Consider the following 21,928-nt stretch of genomic DNA (forward strand, 5'->3'; position numbering starts at 1 on the left):
TGTTATCTCTCTCTCCCTCTCTCCTTCCTTCCTCCCCCTACACACACACACACACACACACACACACACACACACACACCCTTGTCCACCAGGAAGTTGCTCCATTCCCAGAATCCCTTGTGCTTTCTTTGGCTGTGTGTGAGTGTAATTAATGATGCCAGGGAACAGTTGGAGCCGAGATGCTATCTGCCTGTGAGTAGGTGAGCAGATGCTTTCAAGATTAAAATAAAGGTGATAGAGATATGCTGGGAGATTCCTGCCTCTTTTCTTTTCTGTGGGGGCAGGTTGGCCTCGCCCCCAGTGCTTTGGCAGCTCAGGGGGATCAGACCTAGGGCAGCTGTGTGCAAGGCAAGCACCTTCACTCCTGTAATAGCTCTCTGGCCCCTGTGACTTTGAATTTTTAAATCCTCCTGGGTTATTCTCAGTGTGGAGCCAAAGTGGAGAATCCTGGCTTGGTTTATCCACCTGCTGTCTAGAAAGGGAAAATCAATCACTTGAAATTTTCTAATTGTTGTTCAAGTGCATGGGTTAACGTGGTGAATTTGAAAGACAGATTTATCAGAGACTAAGGAGAAAGATCTCCGGAGGCTGCTCCTTAAGGGCACAATTTCCTTCCCTCATTCTGTTACCACCCCTACAACAAATTGTCCTGAGAATGAGTATTAGAAGAATGATGTCCTAACACTTAAAGTCAAATAGTATGTTTGGGCAATACTCCGAGGTTACTCCTGGCTCTCCATTCAGGATTACTCCTGGCGGTGCTCAGGGGACCATATGAATTGCCAGGGATCGAACTCGGGTTGGCTATAAACAAGATAAATGCCCACCCGCTATACTCTCACTCCAGCCCACGAATAGTCTTTTTGTTGTTTGTTTTCATAACAATATTCATTAATTTCCTTTTTGGTTTTTGGGCCACAGCCGGCTTTGCTCAGGGCTTATGCAACCCGCATTTTCAGAAGCTAGGTAGGGCCCGGGGAACCAGCTATTTCCCAGCTCAGAATCCTGCTGGAGAAGCCTATTGGTTCAGCTGGGGTCAGGACCCGCCCCCTCCGCCCATCCCTGGTCCAATCCAGTGGCCCCGGCAGTGGTGCTAAGTTCTGATGAGCAGGTTATGGCCCATCAATCCCTCACCGGCAGTGAGATGGGCACGGGGGCTGTAAGTGAGGATGAGCATCGCCACAACCCTTTCCATGGTGCCCAGAGGAGTGCCGTTACCAGTTTCCCCTCAGGGAACTCAAGACGACTTTGTCCCTAGGTGTGTTTGGTGACTAGAGATGAAGGGTGGGGATGAGAAGGGCCGGATGTTGGTGGGAAACGTGACACTCAGGTGCCCAGAATCTGCACCCCGTTCTGTCCCTTTGCTGGAATCCACTTGGGTCTGACCTTTTGATCCAAGTCCCTCCACGGGTCTGTTGTAGTTGGTGGGAGACGGTTTATTTTTAGCCACGTTTTATCCTTTTCCTTTTATTTATTTATTTAAATTTGTTTTTGTGCCATCCAGTGATGTAACTTCCGGTGATGCTTAGGGCCTGGCTCTGCAGTGAGGGATCACTCTTGAGGGGGGGTCTCGGATACTATGCATGGTGCTGGGGATTGAACCCAGATAAGCTGTGTGCAGGGCAAGCCCTACCCCAGTACTGTTGCTTCAGCCCTGGTAAGCCACATCTAAATCTGTTGGATTTAAAATATGACCCACTGGCACCGAGGCTGTGAAAACCCAGTGGAGTCTTCTTCATGCCCTTTTTTTTTTTTTTTTTTTTTTGCTTTTTTTTTGGGTCACACCTGGCGATGCACAGGGGTTACTCCTGGCTATGCACTCAGGAATCACCCCTGGCCGTGCTCAGGGGACCATATGGGATGCTGGGATTTGAACCCGGGTCGGCCGCGTGCAAGGCAAACGCCCTACCCGCTGTGCTATCTCTCCAGCCCCTTCTTCATGCCCTTTTTGCTTCTCTTTTCAAGGTGGACTTTGCTTATGCCTCTGCTACTCTGTTCCATCAGAGGCTGAGGCCCACTAGTCCCCAGGGTGCTGCTTTTCATGTCTTGTACCAGACTCTGGGGTTTTCTTGATTGCAGGAATTGTTTATAAGTTCAAAACAACTAAGTTCCACCTGGCTTGACTGAGGCCCTATAAATAAATGCCTGGGGAAACTCTTGATCTGACTCAGAAGCGGAAAAAGAATCTTATCTTCTGCTCAATTGAGTTCAATATATTTTTCTCTTTGCATGGTTGCTTTTGTAGGGGTTCAGCTGTTGCGAAAATCATCGGTAATAATGTCAAGAACCTTAACAAGTTTGCCTCCACGGTCAAGATGTGGGTCTTTGAAGAAACGGTTAATGGAAGAAAACTGACGGACATCATAAATAACGACCATGAGAATGTGAAATATCTCCCTGGACACAAGCTGCCAGAAAATGTGGTAAGATTGGGGGGTGAAATGTTAAAATTTAACATTCAGTTTCATTCAGTTGGTTACATTCTCCAAGCTCCACACGCTCTGCCATGGTGTCTGGACACAAGGCCATGGCAAAGCTTCTTGCCTTTTCTCGTCCCCTTGTCCTAGTGGTTGCTTGGGTGAGTAGTTTTGCTTTGAAAGTCAGTGAGGGCTGCCACAGACCCAGTGGCTTAAATGCCATTCATTTTCTTTTCTTTTTTTTTTTTTCCGATTTTTGGGTCACACCCAGCGATGCTCAGGGGTTACTCCTGGCTTATGCATTCAGGAATATGGGATGCTGGGAATCAAATCCAGGTCGGCCACGTGCAAGGCAAACGCCCTACCCTCTGTGCTATCGCTCCAGCCCCTCATTTTCTTTTTCATTCTATGAATGTGACGGTTTAGGTTAGGGTTACAGTAGTGTTCACTTTTATGATGTACAAAGCTACTGCACCTCACCCAGGTGCCCTGGATGTGTCTCCCATCCTCAGTCTACACTGTCCTACTGTCACCTCTGGGTCCATCCTCATTTTGACCCCCAATCATTTGTTCCTGAGTCTCGTGATTCCCAAGCACGAGTTTTCTCACAATTCTGGAGGCTTCAAGTCTGAGATCTGAGGGGTCGGCTGTCTGGGCTTCGTCTCACGCCCTCTCCTTAACCGTCACCCCTGTGTCCTTGCTAGGCTTGCTTCTGTAGCTCCTCTTGCCCTTTCCTCTCAGGGCCTGGTCACCTTCCCAGGGCCTGCTCTCTTGACCCCTTCCTCACCGACTCCTTTTCCCCACGGTGTTTCCTCCGCTGCAGAGACCAGGGTTTTCGCTCCATCACCATGCTCACAGGAGCCCCTTCCGTGCCCTCAGGCTCACTCTCCTGGCCAAAGTGCTCTCACTGCTTTTTCCTGTACTCATTGGGACTCACTCCTAGCTGCCGTGGGTGCTCCCCTGGCCACACTGAAGCCCGAGGCTCATGGCACCCAGGATCACAGACAGTAGAACAGGCAGGATCGTGCACAGCACCAGAGATTAAACTTGTGGCCAAAGGATTGCAAATCGGGTGCTGTAGTCACTGACCCATCTCTTAGTGTCCCCCTTCCTCATCCCCCCCACGCAAAAAAGAAAAAACCCAAACAAAACAAAACAAAAAAACACCCCACGACCTCATTTTAACCAAATTACCTTTACTTCTTTTTAAAAAATTTTAAATTTTATTGAGTCACTGTGAGACCAAATTGCCTTTTCCAAATCACTCTTAATATACTAATTTTTCCTCTTCCCTTCCCATTTCTTTGTTTCTTCCTGTGGCGGTGACAACTTGGGGGGGGGGTCTCACACTGGGTTGCCACGCTCACCCACTTTTATTCTGTTGTGGGGTTCGCAGGCGGGGGTGTGCTTTGAGTCTCGGTGCGCATGCGCACTTGGCTGAGCTGCGTTGGCTATCACACCGGTGGCGCCGGTGAGTCCTGAGGGCAGGGCTGCCGGGATCACACTCGGGCGTACAGGGCAGCGCCAGGTTCGAACCCGCAGCCCGATGCTTCCAAGGTGGACTTTATCCCATGGGTCCAGCCCTTTGTTCCCAGCATCACAGCTGTCAAGAGCCCGTCTGTGGGGATCGGAGCCAGAGTACAGTGGGCGGGTAGGGCGCTGGCTTTGCCTGTGGCAGACCTGGGTTCGATCCCTGGCATCCCAGGTGATTCCCCGAGCACTGCCAGAAGTGATTCCTGAGTGCAGAGCCAGGAGTGACCCCTGGGCATCGCCAGGTATGGCCCCCAAACAAACATCATCACCATCATCATCACCGTCCTAGCCGGCTGCCAGCGACCCCCTTCTGGGATGCTGGAGTCAGCACCTCAGCGCACCTGCGATCATGTGGGGCGGGGGTGGGGACACAGTTCGCCCCTTGACTTTCATGGCTCCGGTTATCCCCAAGCCGGAATCGCTGATAGCCTTGGGCAGCTTGTGTGCCCAGGAACGCCTGGGTGCCCCCTTTGAGTGGGTGGACTCACCAGGACGCCTGGTGCCTGGAGCCAAGGCTGCCTTTCCCGAGTGAGACAGAGGAGAAAAGAGAACATTGTATGACTGGCACTTTAAAATTCAAGCTCGTTAGCGGTGGGAGGGGAACACCATGGCCTGGCCGCCTTCCCGAGACTGCAGGGGAGGAAGGAAGGAACTGGGGGAGGCGAAGGGGCCTCACTGCCGCCGGTCTGCATGTGGCCTTGAACCCGTGGTGCCAGCTGCACTTCCTTGAATAGGCTGTTTGAAAGGCAGGCTGTGCCGCCAGCCCTCTCTGTGCCCGGGGAATACCTGTTGCTGCGTGCAATGAGCCCAGACTCTGGGGCCGGCACTGTGCAGAGCTGGGGCGGCTGCCGAGAATCTGCTTCCCTTTGCGTCCCTTCTCCGCCTCCTTCCACCCTGGAGGCAGGCTTGTCCCCTGACATGGGCCAGCTGGTCTGCAGGGCTTGTTTGCCAACGGCCGAGTTCATCCTGCCTCACGCCCAGAGCTAAGTGCTGTGCTGATGACCTCTTTTTTTTTTTTTCTTCCTGCCTTTTATTGAATCAGCTAGACAGTGAGATACACCATTACAAAGTTGTTGTGATATTGGGTTTCAGTCATGCAGTGTTCCAACACCTGTCCCTTGATGAGTGTACATTTCCCACCAGCAGTGTCCCCAGCTTCTCTCCCCACATATCGCCCCCACCCTGGACACGTCCCCAGGTCCCCAGCCTGCCTCTATGGCAGACACCTTTCTTCTCTTTCTGTTTGTCTGTCTTTCTCCCTTTTAGGCACTGTGGTTTACAATACTGCTAACTGAAAGGTTATTATGTATATCACTCTATTTCATTTCAGCACTCAGTTCCTGTTCAGAGTGATCATTTCCAATTACCATGGTTATAGCGGTCCCTTCTCCTTCTCTGTCCTGACTGCACCTTTCCTCCTTCCCCCATTCGTGGCAGGTTTCCTCCCTCGGACTAGTCCTACCGGCCCTCATTCCTACCATCTTCAGTTTACCCCCTTTCCCCTGGCAAGGCCCCTCCGGGAGACCCCCATCTCTTGACACTTATGTTTAATTAGAAAGAGCTCTGTGGGGGCTGGAGCCATAGCATAGTGGGTAGGGCGTTTGTCTTGCACGCAGCTGACCTGACCTGGGTTCGATCCCCAGCATCCCATATGGTCCCCCGAGCACTGCCAGGAGTAATTCCTGAGTGCAGAGCCAGGAGTCACCCCTGAGCATTGCCGGGAGAAAGGAAGGAAGGAAGGAAGGAAGGAAGGAAGGAAGGAAGGAAGGAAGGAAGGAAGGAAGGAAGGAAGGAAGAAAGGAAGAAAGAAAAAGAAAGGAAGGAGTTCTGTGAGTAGCTGGAGAGGAAGGTGCCTAGGTGCCTTTTAATCCCATCCCTGCTGGGGTCAAAAAGGTCAGAGAAGAGAGGTGATTTCTTCGGCGTCCCAGGCTGCTAAGGGGTCAACCAGGGCACAAGCAGCCAGGGTCTGTTCTCTGCAGTGCTGCAGTCTTTTCTTTCACATGTCAGGAAGTGCTCTAACAGACACCTGGGGATGTGCACGCGTGTGTATGTGTGTATGTATGTACATGTGCACGTGTGTGCGTGTGTGTTGGGGATGGATGGGAAAGTGCCAGGTTGAGAAGAGTGGGAAGGTTGTACTGAAAATTCAGACCACTGGGCTCTGGCGATGAGAGGACAGAGCAGAGCCCCCACCCCACAGTCAGCATCACCGAGTTAGGGGACAGTGGGCAGAGTGTGAGGGGGGCACTGGTGCCCACGTGAGCACAGTGAACCCCGGACACAGCTTCGGTGGACTCGTGCACTGGCACCTAGAGGCTCACACGGAAGAAATGCTTTAGTGGAGGCATTGGTTTCCCGATACCAGGGTACAAGTATCCAATTAATAAATCTGTGCCACCTGTCCTCAAATCTCTCACCCACCGGAAGGAGCCCCTCTGAAGGGGGGAGTCTATTCCCCAGACCTTTGTGGGTATGGATAAAGCCTTGGCCTGTGGGGAGTGACTGTGTCGCCATGGAGGGACGGGACATGTCTCAGTGACCAAGCACTGCCTTGCATGCATGAGACCAGGGTTTGATGCCTGGCTTTGAAAACAAAAACAAAGAATAAAAACAACAAAGCCAAAGGCTGGGGCTGGAGTGATAGCACAGTGGGTAGGGCGTTTGCCTTGCACGCGGCCGACCCGGGTTCAATTCCCAGCATCCCTGAGCACTGCCAGAGGTGATTCCTGCCTGAGTGCAGAGCCAGGAGTAACCCCTGTGCATCGCCAGGTGTGACCCAAAAAGAAAAAAAAAAAAAAAAGGCTGAGCCAGTGCCTTAAGTCTGTGGTTTGAACCCACTGTGGTGCGGGAGCAGTGAATGCCTTCAATGATGGCAGCACGCCTGGTTTCTTCCCTTGTTTTCTCTTTGCCTTTTACAAAGTTGACGTGATGTGCACGGAAGCCCCTGGTTCAGATTCTCCCTCTTGTGTATAAAATGACTGCAGCTGTTCCGGACCTCACAGCCAAATTCCACACTGTTCCAGAAAACACCCAAACATTCCCCAGAAGCCCTGGCAAATATGTTCTTGGTTCCAGTTGTTTCTATACCCTTTGGCTTGAACAGTTCCTGTTGGAGGGGAGGGGCCACATCCACACTAATGGCTTGGTTACAACAGGAAAGCATGGAGCAGGCAGAGAGTAATGCGCCTGTGCAAATAGTCCCAAGAAAGCTGATCCCAGGGGAACAGTGAGGCAAGGAAAGGCAGAAAGAGGGGCTTGGGAAAGCAACACAGAGCAACCTCTGCAGTATTTCTGTGATCCCCCTCTGACTTCCTTTTACAGATGGGGAAACTGAGGCATGGTGTGACTAAGTCACATGCCCAGGGATAAAGGCTGCAGAAGGAAGCCGAGCACATATCCTGTGTGTGATCTGTCTTGTCTGTGTGTGCAGGGGACATCGGAGCATTGGGAGGGCAGATTTGGGGATAGAAGTAAGCCTCCTCCCCTCTCCCCTGCAGGTCGCCGTCCCGAACCTCAGCGAGGCGGTGCAGGACGCAGACCTGCTGGTGTTTGTCATCCCCCACCAGTTCATCCACAGAGTCTGCGACGAGATCACCGGCAGAGTGCCCAAGAAAGCCCTGGGCATCACCCTGATCAAGGTAACGTGAGTCAGGCACGAGCGCGGCCGACTGGCCCGGGGCCCTGGGAATCTTCCCTCTCTCCCTTGCACCTGCCAGAGATACAGAACAGAGGGGGAGGTGGCCCAGCTTAGCGTTTGTCATTTTGTTTTTAAATGACCTAGGAGGGGCCAGAGCAATAGGACCCGTGAGTAAGGTGCTTCCTTGCGTGTAGTCAAGCTGGGTTCTATCCCGGCACCCCAGATGGTTGCCCAGCCCCACCCGGAGGGATCCCTGTGCACCACCAGGTGTGACCACAAAACCAAACAGTCTGCTGGCTGGGAGGTCAGCGGGTCGCAGAGCCCAGCCCCCATCATGGAGGGGCGGGGGGCGGCTCCCGGTCTCTCTGGACAGCAGCAGGGATGCAAAGTGCATCCTCCTGACAGTCCTGTGCTAGGGGGGCCTTGGCAGGACCCACATCTCCATCTGTGTCTGCAGTCCCCTGCACTATCTCTCCGCACTTTTATTTATGAATGTAGATTGGGGTGGGGTGTATCTTTTTTTATTTATGCTTGTTTGCTGCTTTTTCCTCCTCTGCCTCACTGAGCTGTATTGTTGGGTCCCAGACTATTCATGACAGTAGTATTATTGTGACCTTACTGTCTGTGTAAAACACAGATAAGCTTTCTATCACTTTATAGTGGCTTCCTTCAGCTATCGAAAGATATCATTTGTCTGTGCTAGAGAGATAGTATAGCTGGTAGGGTGCTTGCCTTGCCTGCGACTGACGTGGGGTTGATCCCTGACATCCCACATGGTCCTCAGAGCCTGCCAGGAGTGAACCCTGAGCTCAGAGTCAGGAGTAAGCCCTGAAAACTGCTGGGTTGGGGCCAAAACCCAAAACAAAATAAAACAAAAAGGAGAAAAAAATACCAGATATCATCTATTTTTAATCATGACTTTGAAATTGTTATTATTAGACCTACCAGGATATCTCTTTCTAATTACATTAATAAAACAACATTTTTTGGGAGCGCCACACCCAGTAATGCTCAGGGCTTATTCCTGACTCTGTACTCAGCAATCACTCCTGGTGGTTCTCAGGGAACCCTATGAGATGCCAGGGATTGTACCTAGGTCAGCCACGTGCAAGGCAAGTGCCCTACCCATTATACTATCTCTCTGGCTCTTAAGACAGTATTTCTTTAAAAATCATTTTGGCAACTATTTTTCACTATAATTAAATTCCTGGGAAATCTTATATATATTTGCTTTTTTTGCATATGAAATTCTTAGAATAGTCCATTTAAAAAAATGCACCAAACTGTCAGGGGTAGACCCGCAGCTTCTGAATGGTTAGAATTTCCTAGAGACTCTACTTCAGTTTTCTTCTTCTTCTTTTTTTTTTTTTTTGAAGTGAAACAGATTTTATTCAGAGGTTTTGAAGGGGAGGAGGAAGAGAAAGCGGAAGATAGTGGAGAGTAGTGCACTCAAGGAGAAGGCGGACATCTCCAAGAGCAGAGAGCACCCCTGCAGTACATCCAAGTGTTAGACATGAAAGCATGAGAGTACACATCTCAAGAGGGGAGAGGCGGGCACCACATGTGCTCGGCCACATGGGCATAAGCAGCAATGGGCTCGGGCAGCATGTGCACCTCTATTGCAGTTTTTTTATGAGACTATTTATTAAATCAAAGTTAGAGGGCCAGAGAGGTTGTAGACACTTTGTAAGGCACTTTGCCGTGAACATGGCAGACCTAGCTCGATCCCCAGCACCCTATTATATGGTCCCCGGATCCCCACCAGGATTCTGTGATTCCTGAGCACAGAGTGCAGAGTAAGTCCTGATGCTTCTGAATCTGACCTCAAAGCCAAAGAAAGAAAAAAAAGAAAAGTGAATCAGCCCAGAAGCTAATCAGTCATAGAATGAATAAACAAATAGGAACCTTTTCCTTCTGGTCACCACACTGGAGTGAATAGAAACAAACCCGAAAACAAGCAGTGTGCCACTTGAGAGAACTCCAGTGGCAGACCATGTGCCCAGCCAGTGAAATCCTGGGCGTTATCTGGTGCCCTTCCCCGCCCCAACACTGCCGGGTGTGTCCTTTATAAAATAAAAAAAAGCAAACACAGATACAAGTACATAATGACCCCTTATTTCAGGACATGTGCAAGGTGATCAAGAAAGGTAAGACCCATAGTGTCCAGGATGAACTCGGTAGTGCATCCTGCTGGCGGGGGGTGGGGCTGGGTTGTGGGGGATGAGAGAAGCGGGGGGGGGGGGGGGGGGGTGGAACTCTCCAGTGTCCTGTTCTGTTTCTGTTTGGGTGGTTTGGTTTGTTTTGGCTTCGGGGCACTCCCAGCTCAGTGCTTGGGGACATCTGGTACTAGGGGTGGAATTCGGTTTCCTATATGCAAAATAATGTGCTCAGGCTACTCTGTGTGTGTGTGTGTGTGTGTGTGTGTGTGTGTGTGTGTGTGTGTGTGTGTGTGTGTGTGTGTGTGTGTGTGTGTGTGTGTGTGTGTGTGTGTGTGTGTGTGTGTGTGTGTGTGTGTGTGTGTGTCCCTCGCCACTCTCTTGCTCTTGCACTGGGGCCATCATGCATTTACTTTCCGCCTCCTGCTGTTTTTTTTTTTTTTTTTGGTGTGTGGTTTTTTTTTTTTTTTTTTGCTTTTTGGGTCACTCCTGGCTCTGCACTTAGTAATTACCCCTGGCGATACTCAGGGGACCATATGGGATGCTGAGAATCAACCCGGGTCGGCTGTGTGCAAGGCAAACGCCCTACCCGCTGTACTATCGATCCAGCCCCCTCCTGCTGTTCTTGGGACTGTCTGTGCACCCTGCCCAGGTCCACTCTGGAAGATGGCCAGCAGCCGGCACCCGTGGCGGCCTGGCTACATACAGGTCACCCCTTAAGAGCCCTCGCCCTACAGGCCTCTGGGAGTCTTCGACTTGCTTTTTTACCCCTGACTCCCCTTGTCCTCACAGGGCATTGACGAGGGCCCCGAGGGGCTGAAGCTCATCTCCAACATCATCCGGGAGAAGATGGGCATCGACATCAGCGTGCTGATGGGTGCCAACATCGCCAGCGAGGTGGCCGCTGAGAAGTTCTGTGAGACGACCATCGGTGAGCGCTCGCGGGGCCCCGGGGGCAGCTCTGAGGTGTGGGTATGGGTGACGGGCCCTTGGTGTGGGACCGAGGCGTTCCAACAGCCTCCGGAAGGTAAAGCCAAGAGAATCTGAATGACACACCGTCAACTCAGAACACATCCCAGGGTCTCACAGGAAAGGGCAAGGCTGCTGGTTCCTGGAAGCAGCTGTTAGGGCCTGAGTGACAGTACAGCAGGTAGGGCTCTCGTCTTGCACGCTGCTGACCTGGGGTTTGATCCACATGACCCCCAGAGCCCGGCCAGAAGTGAACCCTGAGAGCAGAGCCAGGAGGAAGCTCTGAACACAGCTTGGATATCACACCCCAAAACAAAAAAATAATAATAATAATTGAAGGAGAAAAAAAAAAGCAAAGGTGCCTAATTTTCAGGCACACATAAGCATCTGGAGTAACCTTTTCCCAAATATTTCTTGTGCAAGCACTGAGACCACCAGGAGTGACCCTTGAGCGCAGAGCTAGGAATAAGCCCTGAGCATCAAAATGCAGTGGCATTTCCAAACCAAAACCAACCAACCGACAACTTAGAAACAAAAAGCCCAAAAGAACCAAACAAACCAAGAAGCAGCCTGTTACCTGCAGGGGCCACTCTGCTGGCCTTTGAAGCTCCATTTTTCTTGGGGTTGGAGAAAGAACTAAGACATTGACTTGCTTTGCCTGCAGTCCACTCTAGTCCATCCCTGGTATCAGCACTGTATATGGTCCCCGGAGCCCTACCAGGAGTGGTCTCTGAGCACAGAGCCAGGAGTAAATCCCAAGCCCCACAGTGTGGCTCCCAAAACATCCAGGTAAGGCCCAACCATTCCCGACCCTCATAACAATCACTGTAGCACTGTCATTCCGTTGCTCATCGATTTGCTTGAGCGGGCACCAGTAACGTCTCCATCGTGAAATTTGTTGTTACTGTTTTTGGCATATCGAATAAGCCATGGGTAGCTTGCCATGCTCTACCATATGGGCGAGATACTCTTGGTAGCTTGCCGGGCTCTCTGAGAGGGGTGGAGGAATCGAACCCGGGTTGGCTGTGTGCAAGGCAAACGCCCTACCTGCTGAAATATCACTCTAGCCCCTTGTAACAATATTTTTAAAAATCAGGTGAATAAGCCACGGTTCTGAGAGTAAGTGACCTGCCCCAGGTTTATGCCTCCAGTTGAGAACCCAGACATGAATGTGGGTCCCCAGATCCTCCACCAGAGAACTCTGGCAGCTTTCATGCAACACTAATGCTAGGAAAACCTTCATAAAAGGGTTTTAATTCTTTTTCTCCAATGCGTGTGTACCAAGCCCTGAGCACTGCTAGGTGTGCCTCCCTGCCAAAAAGTTAGCAGCTTTGCAGATTTGATGGTTGGAAATGGTGCCACATTTTCTGTCTGTATGGGACTCCCATCTTCAATCCTTCATTTCATCTTTGCATCTGGGGCTGGAGAGATACTACTGGGGTTAAAATGTTTGCCTTAAAAAAACAAAAAAGTTTGCCTTGCATAGACTGACCCTGGTTCGATCCCTGGCACTGCATATGAGCTCTTTCCCCAAGAACCACAAGGAGTGACTCCTGAACACATCCAGAAATTGGCCCTAAGCACTGCTGGGTGTGGCACCAAAATGCAAAGAAAGAAACAAATAAAAAAAAACTTAACTTTACTGTAGTACCTGGAGACTTTGTCTAGGATTTTTTTTTCTTTTTGGTCACACCTGGCGATGCACAGGGGTTACTCCTGGCTCTGCACTCAGGAATTACTTCTGGCAGTGCTCAGGAGACCATATGGGATGCTGGGAATCGAGCCCGGGTCAACCGAGTGCAAGGCAAACTACCCTACCCGCTGTGCTATCGCTCCAGCCCCACTCCCCCCCCCCCTTTTTTTTTAACCTGCCTCCAGTCAGATTTCTCACAGGACAGTTTCCTGGTGGGCCCATTAATCTTTGTAAAAAGGCAAATGCATGTAAGCGGTGCCTCTTCCCCTGCTTCCAGCACCTTACCTGTTGGCCGAGCTGCTTGCTAGGGGCAACCTGACCTAAACAAAACAGTTCAAGAACTGTTAGGTCATTGTTCTAAGTTGTCTTATGTAACCTGATTTCAATCACGAGGAAATACCGGACAAGCCAAAAGTAAGGAGTGGGTAAGAAAACACAAGCCTGTCCTTCTGAGCAGTATCAGTATTGTGGAAGACGATGAAAGGCTAAAGCCATCGAGTCCCTGGCTACAGTCAGCTTTGAGGACCTGAGTGAAGGGAACTGTAGACAGGAGCACTCAAGTTAGGGTCCTGGGCCGGGGGCGGGCCAAGGTGATAGAGGTTTGGATATGGATTGCTTGTTCCCTACCAAGGCTAACTCTCCCGTGTTTGATCACGGCACTGTGTCACCTAGATTTCTCTTCCCGATGACACCCACCGCCAACTCATTTTTTAATCATGTTTGACTCAGGAATCTTCGCACCCCTGCGTCTTGGAGAGGCAGAAACGGGCATTGCTTTCAGTTTGTCCTACCAGGATGTGCGGGCACAGTGAACTCGGGTGACCTCTAGTGGCAAAAGCTCCCCCACCCTCACTCCCCCCCTCCCTTCACTGAATCTCTTCTTCGTCAACTCAGGAGATTTTTCAAAACCTAATGTGTGGGGCTGGAGCGATAGCACAGCGGGTAGGGTGTTTTTGCCTTGCACACGGCCGACCTGGGTTCAATTCCCAGCATCCCATATGGTCCCCTGAGCACCGCCAGGAGTAACTCCTGAGTGCAGAGCCAAGAGGTAACCCTGTGCATTGCCGGGTGTGACCCAAAAAGCAAAAAAAAAAAAAAACCCTAATGTGTATCAGGCACGCTAAGTTTAGGGATACGCTAGCTCCATGTGGAACGTCTAGGCTCAGATAGACGTAGGGTTCCAGGAGTCTCATTCAGAAGATTGCCTCTAAAGCTGGGTGTGAGGAAAGGAGATTCTTCTGATTTTGCTTCTGTAGAGTTTGAGTGTCCTTGGGCATTACCTGTTCTGTACCCAATGCTGTGGGTTCCAGCTTACCACACCACTGTCTGTGGCTATTGTAATATGCCAGATGCATTCTTAGAATTCCAATTTCTTTTTAAAGGGAAAGTTGAGTACATTGAAGATAGTTTTAAATCCAACCCCACCTCTCTTAGTGGACACGCATTTGCAGCCACAGGGGAACTGGCAGATCCAGTCTTGTCTCAGCAGCAAATAAAAGGCCTGGTCAGCGATCCTCTTGGGCCTTGGTCAGCGATCAGGTTTCTGGCTCCCGTCAGCCAGACGATAAAGCACTTGAGGAAAGGGCCTTTGTAGACCTGAGAATCCCTTACTTTAGAGGCCTTTGAGCAGTGGCCCATGGGGAGGGGCAGGGAGGTAAGTACAGCAATGCAGTTATGGGGGCAGGGGCTGTTTGTTCAACCCACACAAGGGAACTGCACTGTGTAGACTCAGCCACTTGGTCTGATGGACTCTTTGGGGCCGTTTGCTCCCGTTGACATGAATTTGGTTCCAGTATTTGGAAAGAGGGGAACTCGTCTTCCTGACAGAGTAATGCATGGAGAAGAGAAAATGGGTTTCTAGTAGACATGTTCTCGGAATGCATTTCCATGGTTTAGGCAATGGATAGCCACGTGGATGTGGACCAGGGCGCTGGGGCCATGGTGATCCTGAGTGACAGACGATCCCAACATCTTGGTGGCAGACAAAATAAACACTTGCTGAGGGGCGGCTGGTCTTGGCTGGGCTTCAGGGTTAGTCACTCTGCCCTCCGACCTCTGTTGGCCCCTCCTCCTGGCAGGGACCTGGTCTCACACAGAAAGGGAGGGCCCAGAACCCATCCGCCGCTGCACAAACAGCGTTCCAGCTGCTGCTGAGTTGTGTCTGTTAGTGTGTGCATGAATTCACAGTTACTGGCGGAGATGTTCGTGCCCCACCCCACCGTCAGTCCAGAGACGATGTGCCATCAAGCCTAACGGCAGGGAAAAGCGTATTCTCTTTCCCGGGAAATGAGCGAGTTAGTGCTGTTGAGTAGTAATTTTCACAGATGTAAACATAGACATCAGGCTATAAACTTAGTAAAAAATAACAGATCCAACGCTGGAGCCCTACTCAGAGCGTGGCGCATGTACACAGTCAGATACTGAAGAGGCTTTGGTGGGGGGGGGGGTCTGTTTTTCTGTTTTGTTTATTTTGGACGCACACCCAGTGGTGCTCTGGGGCTTTTCCTGGCTCTTGGCTCAGCTGTGACCCCCAGCAGCACTCAGGAATCAAACCAGGGTTTGGCTCACAGAGCCACATGCCAAGGCGAGTAAGTGCCTTACCTCCTATGCTGTAACTCTGACCCCTGAGCAAGCACTTAAAATGGTGTTGCAGAGATACCACGGAGGGAATGGAGAGATGGTGCAGGGCTAGTTAAGGCACTTGCCTGCATGCAGCCAACCCTTGTTCAATCCCCAACATCGCACTCCTGAACAGAGCTGGGAATAGTTCCCACACTACTGGTTGTTTCCCAAAACCTGGGAGAAAAAAAAAAAAGAACAGCTGTCACAGAAAATTATTCATGTCATAGTGTGGAATAAAGCAGATTATAAAACCACACATCCATTCTATTCCCATTTATTTTGGAAAAAGCTATGTAGATTCATATTTGAGTAAGTGAAAGAGGCAGGCTAAATTGCTGATGAACATCTGGACCCTTGCAGTCATTGGAATTATGGGTCATTGGTAGAATATAAAATCTTTTTCTATTTGTGATACTTATGCCTATTAATTTTTAAGTTTTCTCTACCAAGTATATTCTTTTTTTTTTTTTTTTGGCTTTTTGAGTCACACCCAGCAATGCTCAGGGGTTACTCCTGGCTCATGCACTCCGGAATTAACTCCTGGCAGTGCTCAGGGGACCATACGGGGTGCTGGGGATTGAACCCGGGTCGGCCGCGTGCAAGGCAAACGCTCCACCTGCTGTGCTATTGCTCCAGCCCCACCAAGTATATTACTTTTTATAATAAAAGTTATTCTGAACTGCTCTTGGGTGTGAAAGTTCAGATGAGAGATTTTTTTTTTTTTAAAATAAAACTCTACTTCAGGGAGGCCAGAGTGATAGTACATTTAGCTAGGGCATGGCCTACATTGCACATGGCCAACCTGACTTCAGTCCCTGGCATCCCACATGGGGGCCCGAGCACAGCGCCAGGAATATGACCGGGTATGGCCCAAGAACAAACTATTTTTTTCTTTTTACATTAAAAAATTAGTTCATAAATACTCAGACACTGGGATTTACATGGTTATTCATAGTTGAGTTTCAGGTGTATAATGTTCTGAGATTCTTTTTTTTTTAATTACATTTTATAAAAGCACAGTGGTTTACAAAGCTATTCGTAATTGGGTTTTAGACAATGTTCCATCACCCATCCCACTCCCAGCGTCCACTTCTCACCACTAGTGTTCCCTGCCCTCACCCCCGATCTTGACCAGCACCTTTGTAAGTTGGGGCCTCTTGATTTTAGTATTGTCGTTCTGAGATTTTTTTTTTTTTCCTTTTTGGGTCAAACCCAGTGATGCTCAGGGGTAACTCCTGGCTCTGCACTCGGGGGACCATATGGGATGCCAGGAATCGAACCTGGGTAGGCCACACGTGCAAGGCAAATGCCCTAACCGCTGTACTATTGCTCCAATTTTTATCCCTGAGATTTTTTTTTTTTAAATCATTTCCTTTTTGCTCACTTTTCAACAGGCAGCAAAGTAATGGCAAATGGCCTGCTCTTCAAGGAACTTCTGCAGACTCCAAATTTTCGAATCACCGTGGTCGATGATGCTGACACCGTTGAACTCTGTGGCGCTCTCAAGGTAAAGCCAGCCTTGTTATTTTCACTCCCCCACGAGTCCCCCGGCACACATCATTGAGTCTCACCCGGAAGAATGGCCCCTGTGTTCTCCGGGCTCAGGGCAGAAAAGAATGGTGAATTGGGAGCCTTGTCTGTCACTTCCTGTTTTGCGCTAGGCTTTCCTGGGTGGTTTGAGTTCTTCTCTCTAGATCAGGGCTGGCTTTGATTTGTAAATCTGGGAGAATTGTGGCGTGTTGTTATTTGGGCGTGTTGTTCTTTGGGAAATTGGCAGCCTTAATATTTGGAATACATAGAGAACAGCATGATTGTAGAGTTCCACTGGGGAGCAGAGTCATTTTATTAATTCTTAATATTTCTCCCACTTATCTGGAGCGGAACAAGGAACTTGGTCTCTCCATTGCAGGCTACTCTAGTGGGTCAGTGGTTTTTTTCAGTTTTGTTCTTTATAGAGGTGAAATAGTTGGCTACTCACAGAGGCATTTCTAAGAATAATTTCACCGAAGGCAGGATGGATAGTACTGCAGTAGGACGTTTGTTTGCTTTGCACACAGCTGACCTGGGTTTGATCCCCGGAGTCCTATATGGTCCCCTAAGCCCCACCAGGAGTAATTCCTGAGTGCAGAGCCAGGAGTAACCCCTGAGCATCTCTGGGTATGACCCCAAAAAGAAAAAAAAGAAATTAGAAAGGAATAATTTCACCTTTTTCAGTTAAAGGAAAAGATTGGATTAAGGAGACAACATCCATTGGCCAGGGACTTGAGAGGGAAAAGGGGAATTTCCACATTGGCTGACCCAACATGGCCATCTCTGCCACTTCTCCCCTTGGAACCAGATCTGTTTAGCACCCCTCGCCCCTCAAAAACAGGGGAGTAAGCCAATACTCTAGAGAGGACACTCCCCTTGAAGTCTTGAGCCATTTCCTTCCTGGAAGAAGCTGCCTTTCAGGAATTTGAGTGACCAAGGAAAGGAATTTGGCATTTTGACTTTTGTCTTGCCTGGTCAGGGTGAGTCTTAACAAAGATTAAAAGAGCGCCTGCCACACTTGCTAGAAATTGTGCAATCCTTTTGAAAATTCTTTTTAAAAATTCCTGTAGTATGTGGGGGGCGCAGACCACACCCAGTAGTGCTTAGAATTTACTCCTAACTCTGTGCTCAGGGTTCATGATGGGGCTTGGGGAACCATTTGTAGTGCTGGCTGGGTCCCGAACCCAGGTGCATGCAAGGCAAGTGCCTTCCCCACTATACTGTCTCCACCCCACCCCCACCTCATTCTTTTTTTTTTTTTTTTTTTTTTTTGCTTTTTGGGTCATGCCCGGCGATGCACAGGGGTTACTCCTGGCTCTGCACTCAGGAATTACTCCTGGCGGTGCTCGGGGGACCATATGAGATGCTGGGAATCGAACCTGGGTCGGCCGCGTGCAAGGCAAACACTCTACCTGCTGTGCTATTGCTCCAGCCCCTTATTCATTCTTTAAGTGAGAACTGTACGTTACTTTCTGGAACAATAATAACATGTGGCTGTGCGGTCATATGTCCTGTATGATATGCATTAAAAAAAAAAAAAGTCAATTACTGGCTGACAGACAGCCCCGGGCCTATTTCCCTAGGCCTGTGTGCATCTTTCTGCTTGTCACGTGCAAGCCCTGTTGCACATTCAAGACGCTGGTTTCGCAGCTTGTTTATTTTTGTTGCTTGGGATTTTTATGTGTTTTTAATAGTCCTTCATTAAACTAATGACCACTTGACAGCAGGGGTACCGTGAATGCCTAATTGCCCAGCACTGGCCTGTGCCTTTCCAAAGCTGTTTTTAAGTGACTGAATAAGCCAGGGCGGTCGGCGGAGAGACTGAGATCCTGCCCAGAACGAAGGGTGCGCAGGGGAAGAAAGGTTCTCGGGGGCGGGCTCCGGAAAAGCGCCGGCTAATGGGAGCCCGGGCCGGGCCGTGGCTAACCTCAGCACCGCTTTTCATTTCTTTTGGCAGGAAGTCGGTGAGTGGGTCTGTGCCTGCTCCCACCTCCCGGAAATGGTGTCGTGGGGGAGGAGGGCCACTCATCATCCTTCCCTTGGCTGTTCTTTGGAACCGGATCTGTTGCCTTTCTTCTTGTCCGCTTGCATAAGAGAGGCGATTTCGCAAACGGAGACTCAAGGCACTTTGGCATTCCTGGAGTCTAATCACCCGTTGCACAGAGAGGGGGAAGGACTCAAAGCAGTATTGCACAGGCAGAGTGGACACGGGTTTCAGACACTGGAGCACAGTTCCTGGGTTCCTCTGGGCAGACCGACTTAGAATTCTGGTTTGGGTGTCCAGGAAGCCGGGTGGGTGGAACCTGCCAAGGCCTGATGCCCATGGCTTTCTTTCCTGTCGGGATCACTTTGGTTCTTCCTGGCGCTGAGAGGCGTACCCATTCCAGAGAAGTAGAAGGGTTAAAGTGAAGGCCACTGGTAATATCTCCACACCCAATGTTATATGCCCTTCTCGCCTTTTACTTTTTAGTATTTTGATTATTGGACCACACCCAGCAGTGGGGGGGTGGGGAGGCATCATGCAGTGATAGGATGCAACCAAGAGTTCCCACATACCACGCTTGTGCTCTAGTCCTGTGAGCCATCTCCCCGTCCTCTCCTCTTTCTAGCACATGAACATATTTTTATTTCTCTTAATAATAACTGGGGGAGGGGGACTGGAGCGACAGCACAGTGGGGAGGGCATTTGCCTTGCACGTGTCTGACCCAGGTTCAATTCCCAGCATCCCATATGGTCCCCTGAGCACCTCCAGGAGTAATTCCTGAGTGCAGAGCCAGGAGTAACTCCTGTGCATTGCCAGGTATGACCCAAAAAACAAAACAAAACAAAATAAAAAAAATAATAATTAATAATAACTGGGACTGGGGCTGCGGAGATAGCCAGGGGGATTCAGGTACTTACCTAGCATGCAGCTGAATCTGTTTTGGTCCCCAATACCACATAGGGGCCCTTGAATCCTACCAGGAGTGATCCCTGAGTCAGAATCAGGAGTTAGCCCTGACCACCACTCGGTGAGGCCTCCAAGCCCAAACATGCTAGGGGCCCCTTATGGGAGGCTGGGGATCGAACCTAGAATGGCCGTGTGCAAGGCAACTACCCTGCCCACTGTATTATCACTCCGGCCCCAATTTACAATATTGTTTTGTTTTTAAGATTTTTTAATTGAATCACTGTGGGATAAACCCTTACAAAGCTCCTCATGATTAGGGTTCAGTCTTAGTGTTCCAACACCCACCCCTCCACCAGTGTATGTTTCTCAGCACCAGTGTCCCCAGCATCCCTCCCATCACACCCCACCCCCCAGCCTGCCTTTATGGAAAGGCTCTCTCTCTCTCTCTCTCTCTTCTCGATCTCGCTCTCCTTTCTCTCTCCCTCTCTCTCCCTCTCTCTTTCTCTCTCTCTCCTTCTCTCTCTCTCTCTCTGTCCCTCTCTCTCTCTCTTTCCCTCTCTTTCCCCTCTCTCCCCCTTTCTCCCTCTTCCCCTCTCTCCCTCCCTCTCCTTTTGGGCATTTGCAATACAGCTACTGAAAGGTTATCAGGAATATCCTTTACCTACTTTCAACACTCAGTTCTTGTCCAATGTCATCATTTCCAGCTACTATTGTCATACTGCCCCCTTCTTTATCTTATCTACCCTCCCCCCGTACACACTTGTGGTAGATTCCAACCATTGACCAGCCCTCCTGGCCCTTGTTTTCCCTGGCCTTGGATATTAGTCTTCTACTTTATATGTCTTTATATATCACAAATGAATGCAGTCATTCAATGTCTGTCCCTCTCCTTCTGACTCCTTTCACATGGATACTCTCCATGTCCATCCATTTATATGAATAGGCAAATTTCATGACTTCATTTACCTTTTGTGTCTGTGTGTGCATAAACATATGAGGGTGTTCTGACAAGGGCTCCTTGGCCATCTGCTCTCTTTGTGGGAGTGGAGAGGTTCGGGAATCCGGCGGGGTCCAGTGTGCTCCATTTGGAATGGCAGAGATGGGAGACAGGCCTCGAGAGCCGCCTTTCCAGGAAATGGGGTGGGAGGGTAGCCCCCCTCGCCTCCAGGCGCCACGCCCAGTTTTAGCTCCAGAATCCTTCACAGCCGATTGGAATACTCTGTGGTTCATGCACAGCTGGGCGGTCTCTGAGGACATCTGCTGGGATGCTCTTCAGACCCCTTCTGAGTTGCCCTGGTGTACCTTCTCCTTTTGACAGTGATCGGTGACGGGGGAGGCGGAGCGAGCATTTCCAGAGCCATGATAGGGTGACTAAGCTGGGCCGGGGCCAGGGTCCCCCAAAACAGGGAATTAACCCTGTACTTCCCCCCTCGTGTCACCTAGGGGGAGCCATGAGGTTCTCAGTTGAGGGGGGGACTCGTGAGGTGGTCGTGACTGAAGAGGGGTTGGGAGAGAGCCAGGAGCCCCCCAATCGCAGGCACCCTCATTGGAGCTCCGGGCTCAGCCCTGCCACTTCTGCTGGGCCGGCAGAGACAGTGCAGAAGTGTGAAGCCACTTTCCTTAGGCGCAGCCACACCACAACGGAGGTTCAGACCCCAGCACGGGATATGCTCCACCGGGCATCACCAACGCAGAACCCAGACGTGGCCCCTGAGCACTTCCCAGGGGTGGCCTAATAATTAACTAACGAAAGGGGCAGCAGGCACCCCAAAACCAAACAGAACGTCAATGTGTCCAGCATTTCACCTGAGACAGCTACTGACTGTTCTATCTCCCTTCTGTCTGCATCTTTTGCCAGCCCAGCCTGACCTGAGGGTCCCCAAAATGGGAAGAGGGAGAGACTTTTCCTCTCTCAGACTGGGGCCCAGATCTGAGCCCAGGGCTGGGTGTGACAGGATGCCTCACTTCTACACACACACACACACACACACACACACACACACACACACACACACACACACACACCAACTGGGTGTGACAGGATGCCTCACTTCAATACACACCGAACTACAGCCTCCCTCCTGGGTGTGACGGGACACCCTCCCCCCCACACACACACACCCGGAGCTGCAGCCCCCTTCCTCTCCTTCCAGAACATCGTGGCGGTGGGAGCCGGCTTCAGCGATGGCTTGGGCTGCGGTGACAACACCAAGGCGGCCGTCATCCGCCTGGGGCTCATGGAGATGATCGCCTTCGCCAGGATCTTCTGCAAGGGCCAGGTGTCCACGGCCACCTTCCTGGAGAGCTGCGGCGTGGCCGACCTCATCACCACTTGCTATGGCGGCCGCAACCGCAGGGTGGCCGAGGCCTTTGCGAAGACCGGAAAGGTGAGCCCCCGCCCTCGACCTGCCCTCCCCGCACAGACCCTGGGCTGGGGGAGCCCCTGCGGGGGGAGCTGGGCATGGAAAGATGTTTGCTGG

At 50.6% G+C, this 21,928-nt stretch overlaps 1 protein-coding gene across 1 annotated transcript in view; it reads left to right on the forward strand.

The window, feature by feature from the left end:
* Positions 1-21,928, forward strand: part of GPD1L (glycerol-3-phosphate dehydrogenase 1 like) — a 46,910-nt gene that overhangs the window by 19,595 nt on the left and 5,387 nt on the right. The window contains exons 2-6 of the mRNA XM_004603849.3: positions 2,246-2,423; positions 7,448-7,588; positions 10,536-10,674; positions 16,422-16,534; positions 21,602-21,835. Of these exons, the coding sequence (XP_004603906.1) occupies positions 2,246-2,423; positions 7,448-7,588; positions 10,536-10,674; positions 16,422-16,534; positions 21,602-21,835 (805 nt within the window). The remainder of the gene's footprint in view (positions 1-2,245; positions 2,424-7,447; positions 7,589-10,535; positions 10,675-16,421; positions 16,535-21,601; positions 21,836-21,928) is intronic.

The sequence above is a fragment of the Sorex araneus genome, chromosome 4 (genome assembly GCF_027595985.1).
Source record: "Sorex araneus isolate mSorAra2 chromosome 4, mSorAra2.pri, whole genome shotgun sequence".
NCBI classification, from domain to species: domain Eukaryota; kingdom Metazoa; phylum Chordata; class Mammalia; order Eulipotyphla; family Soricidae; genus Sorex; species Sorex araneus.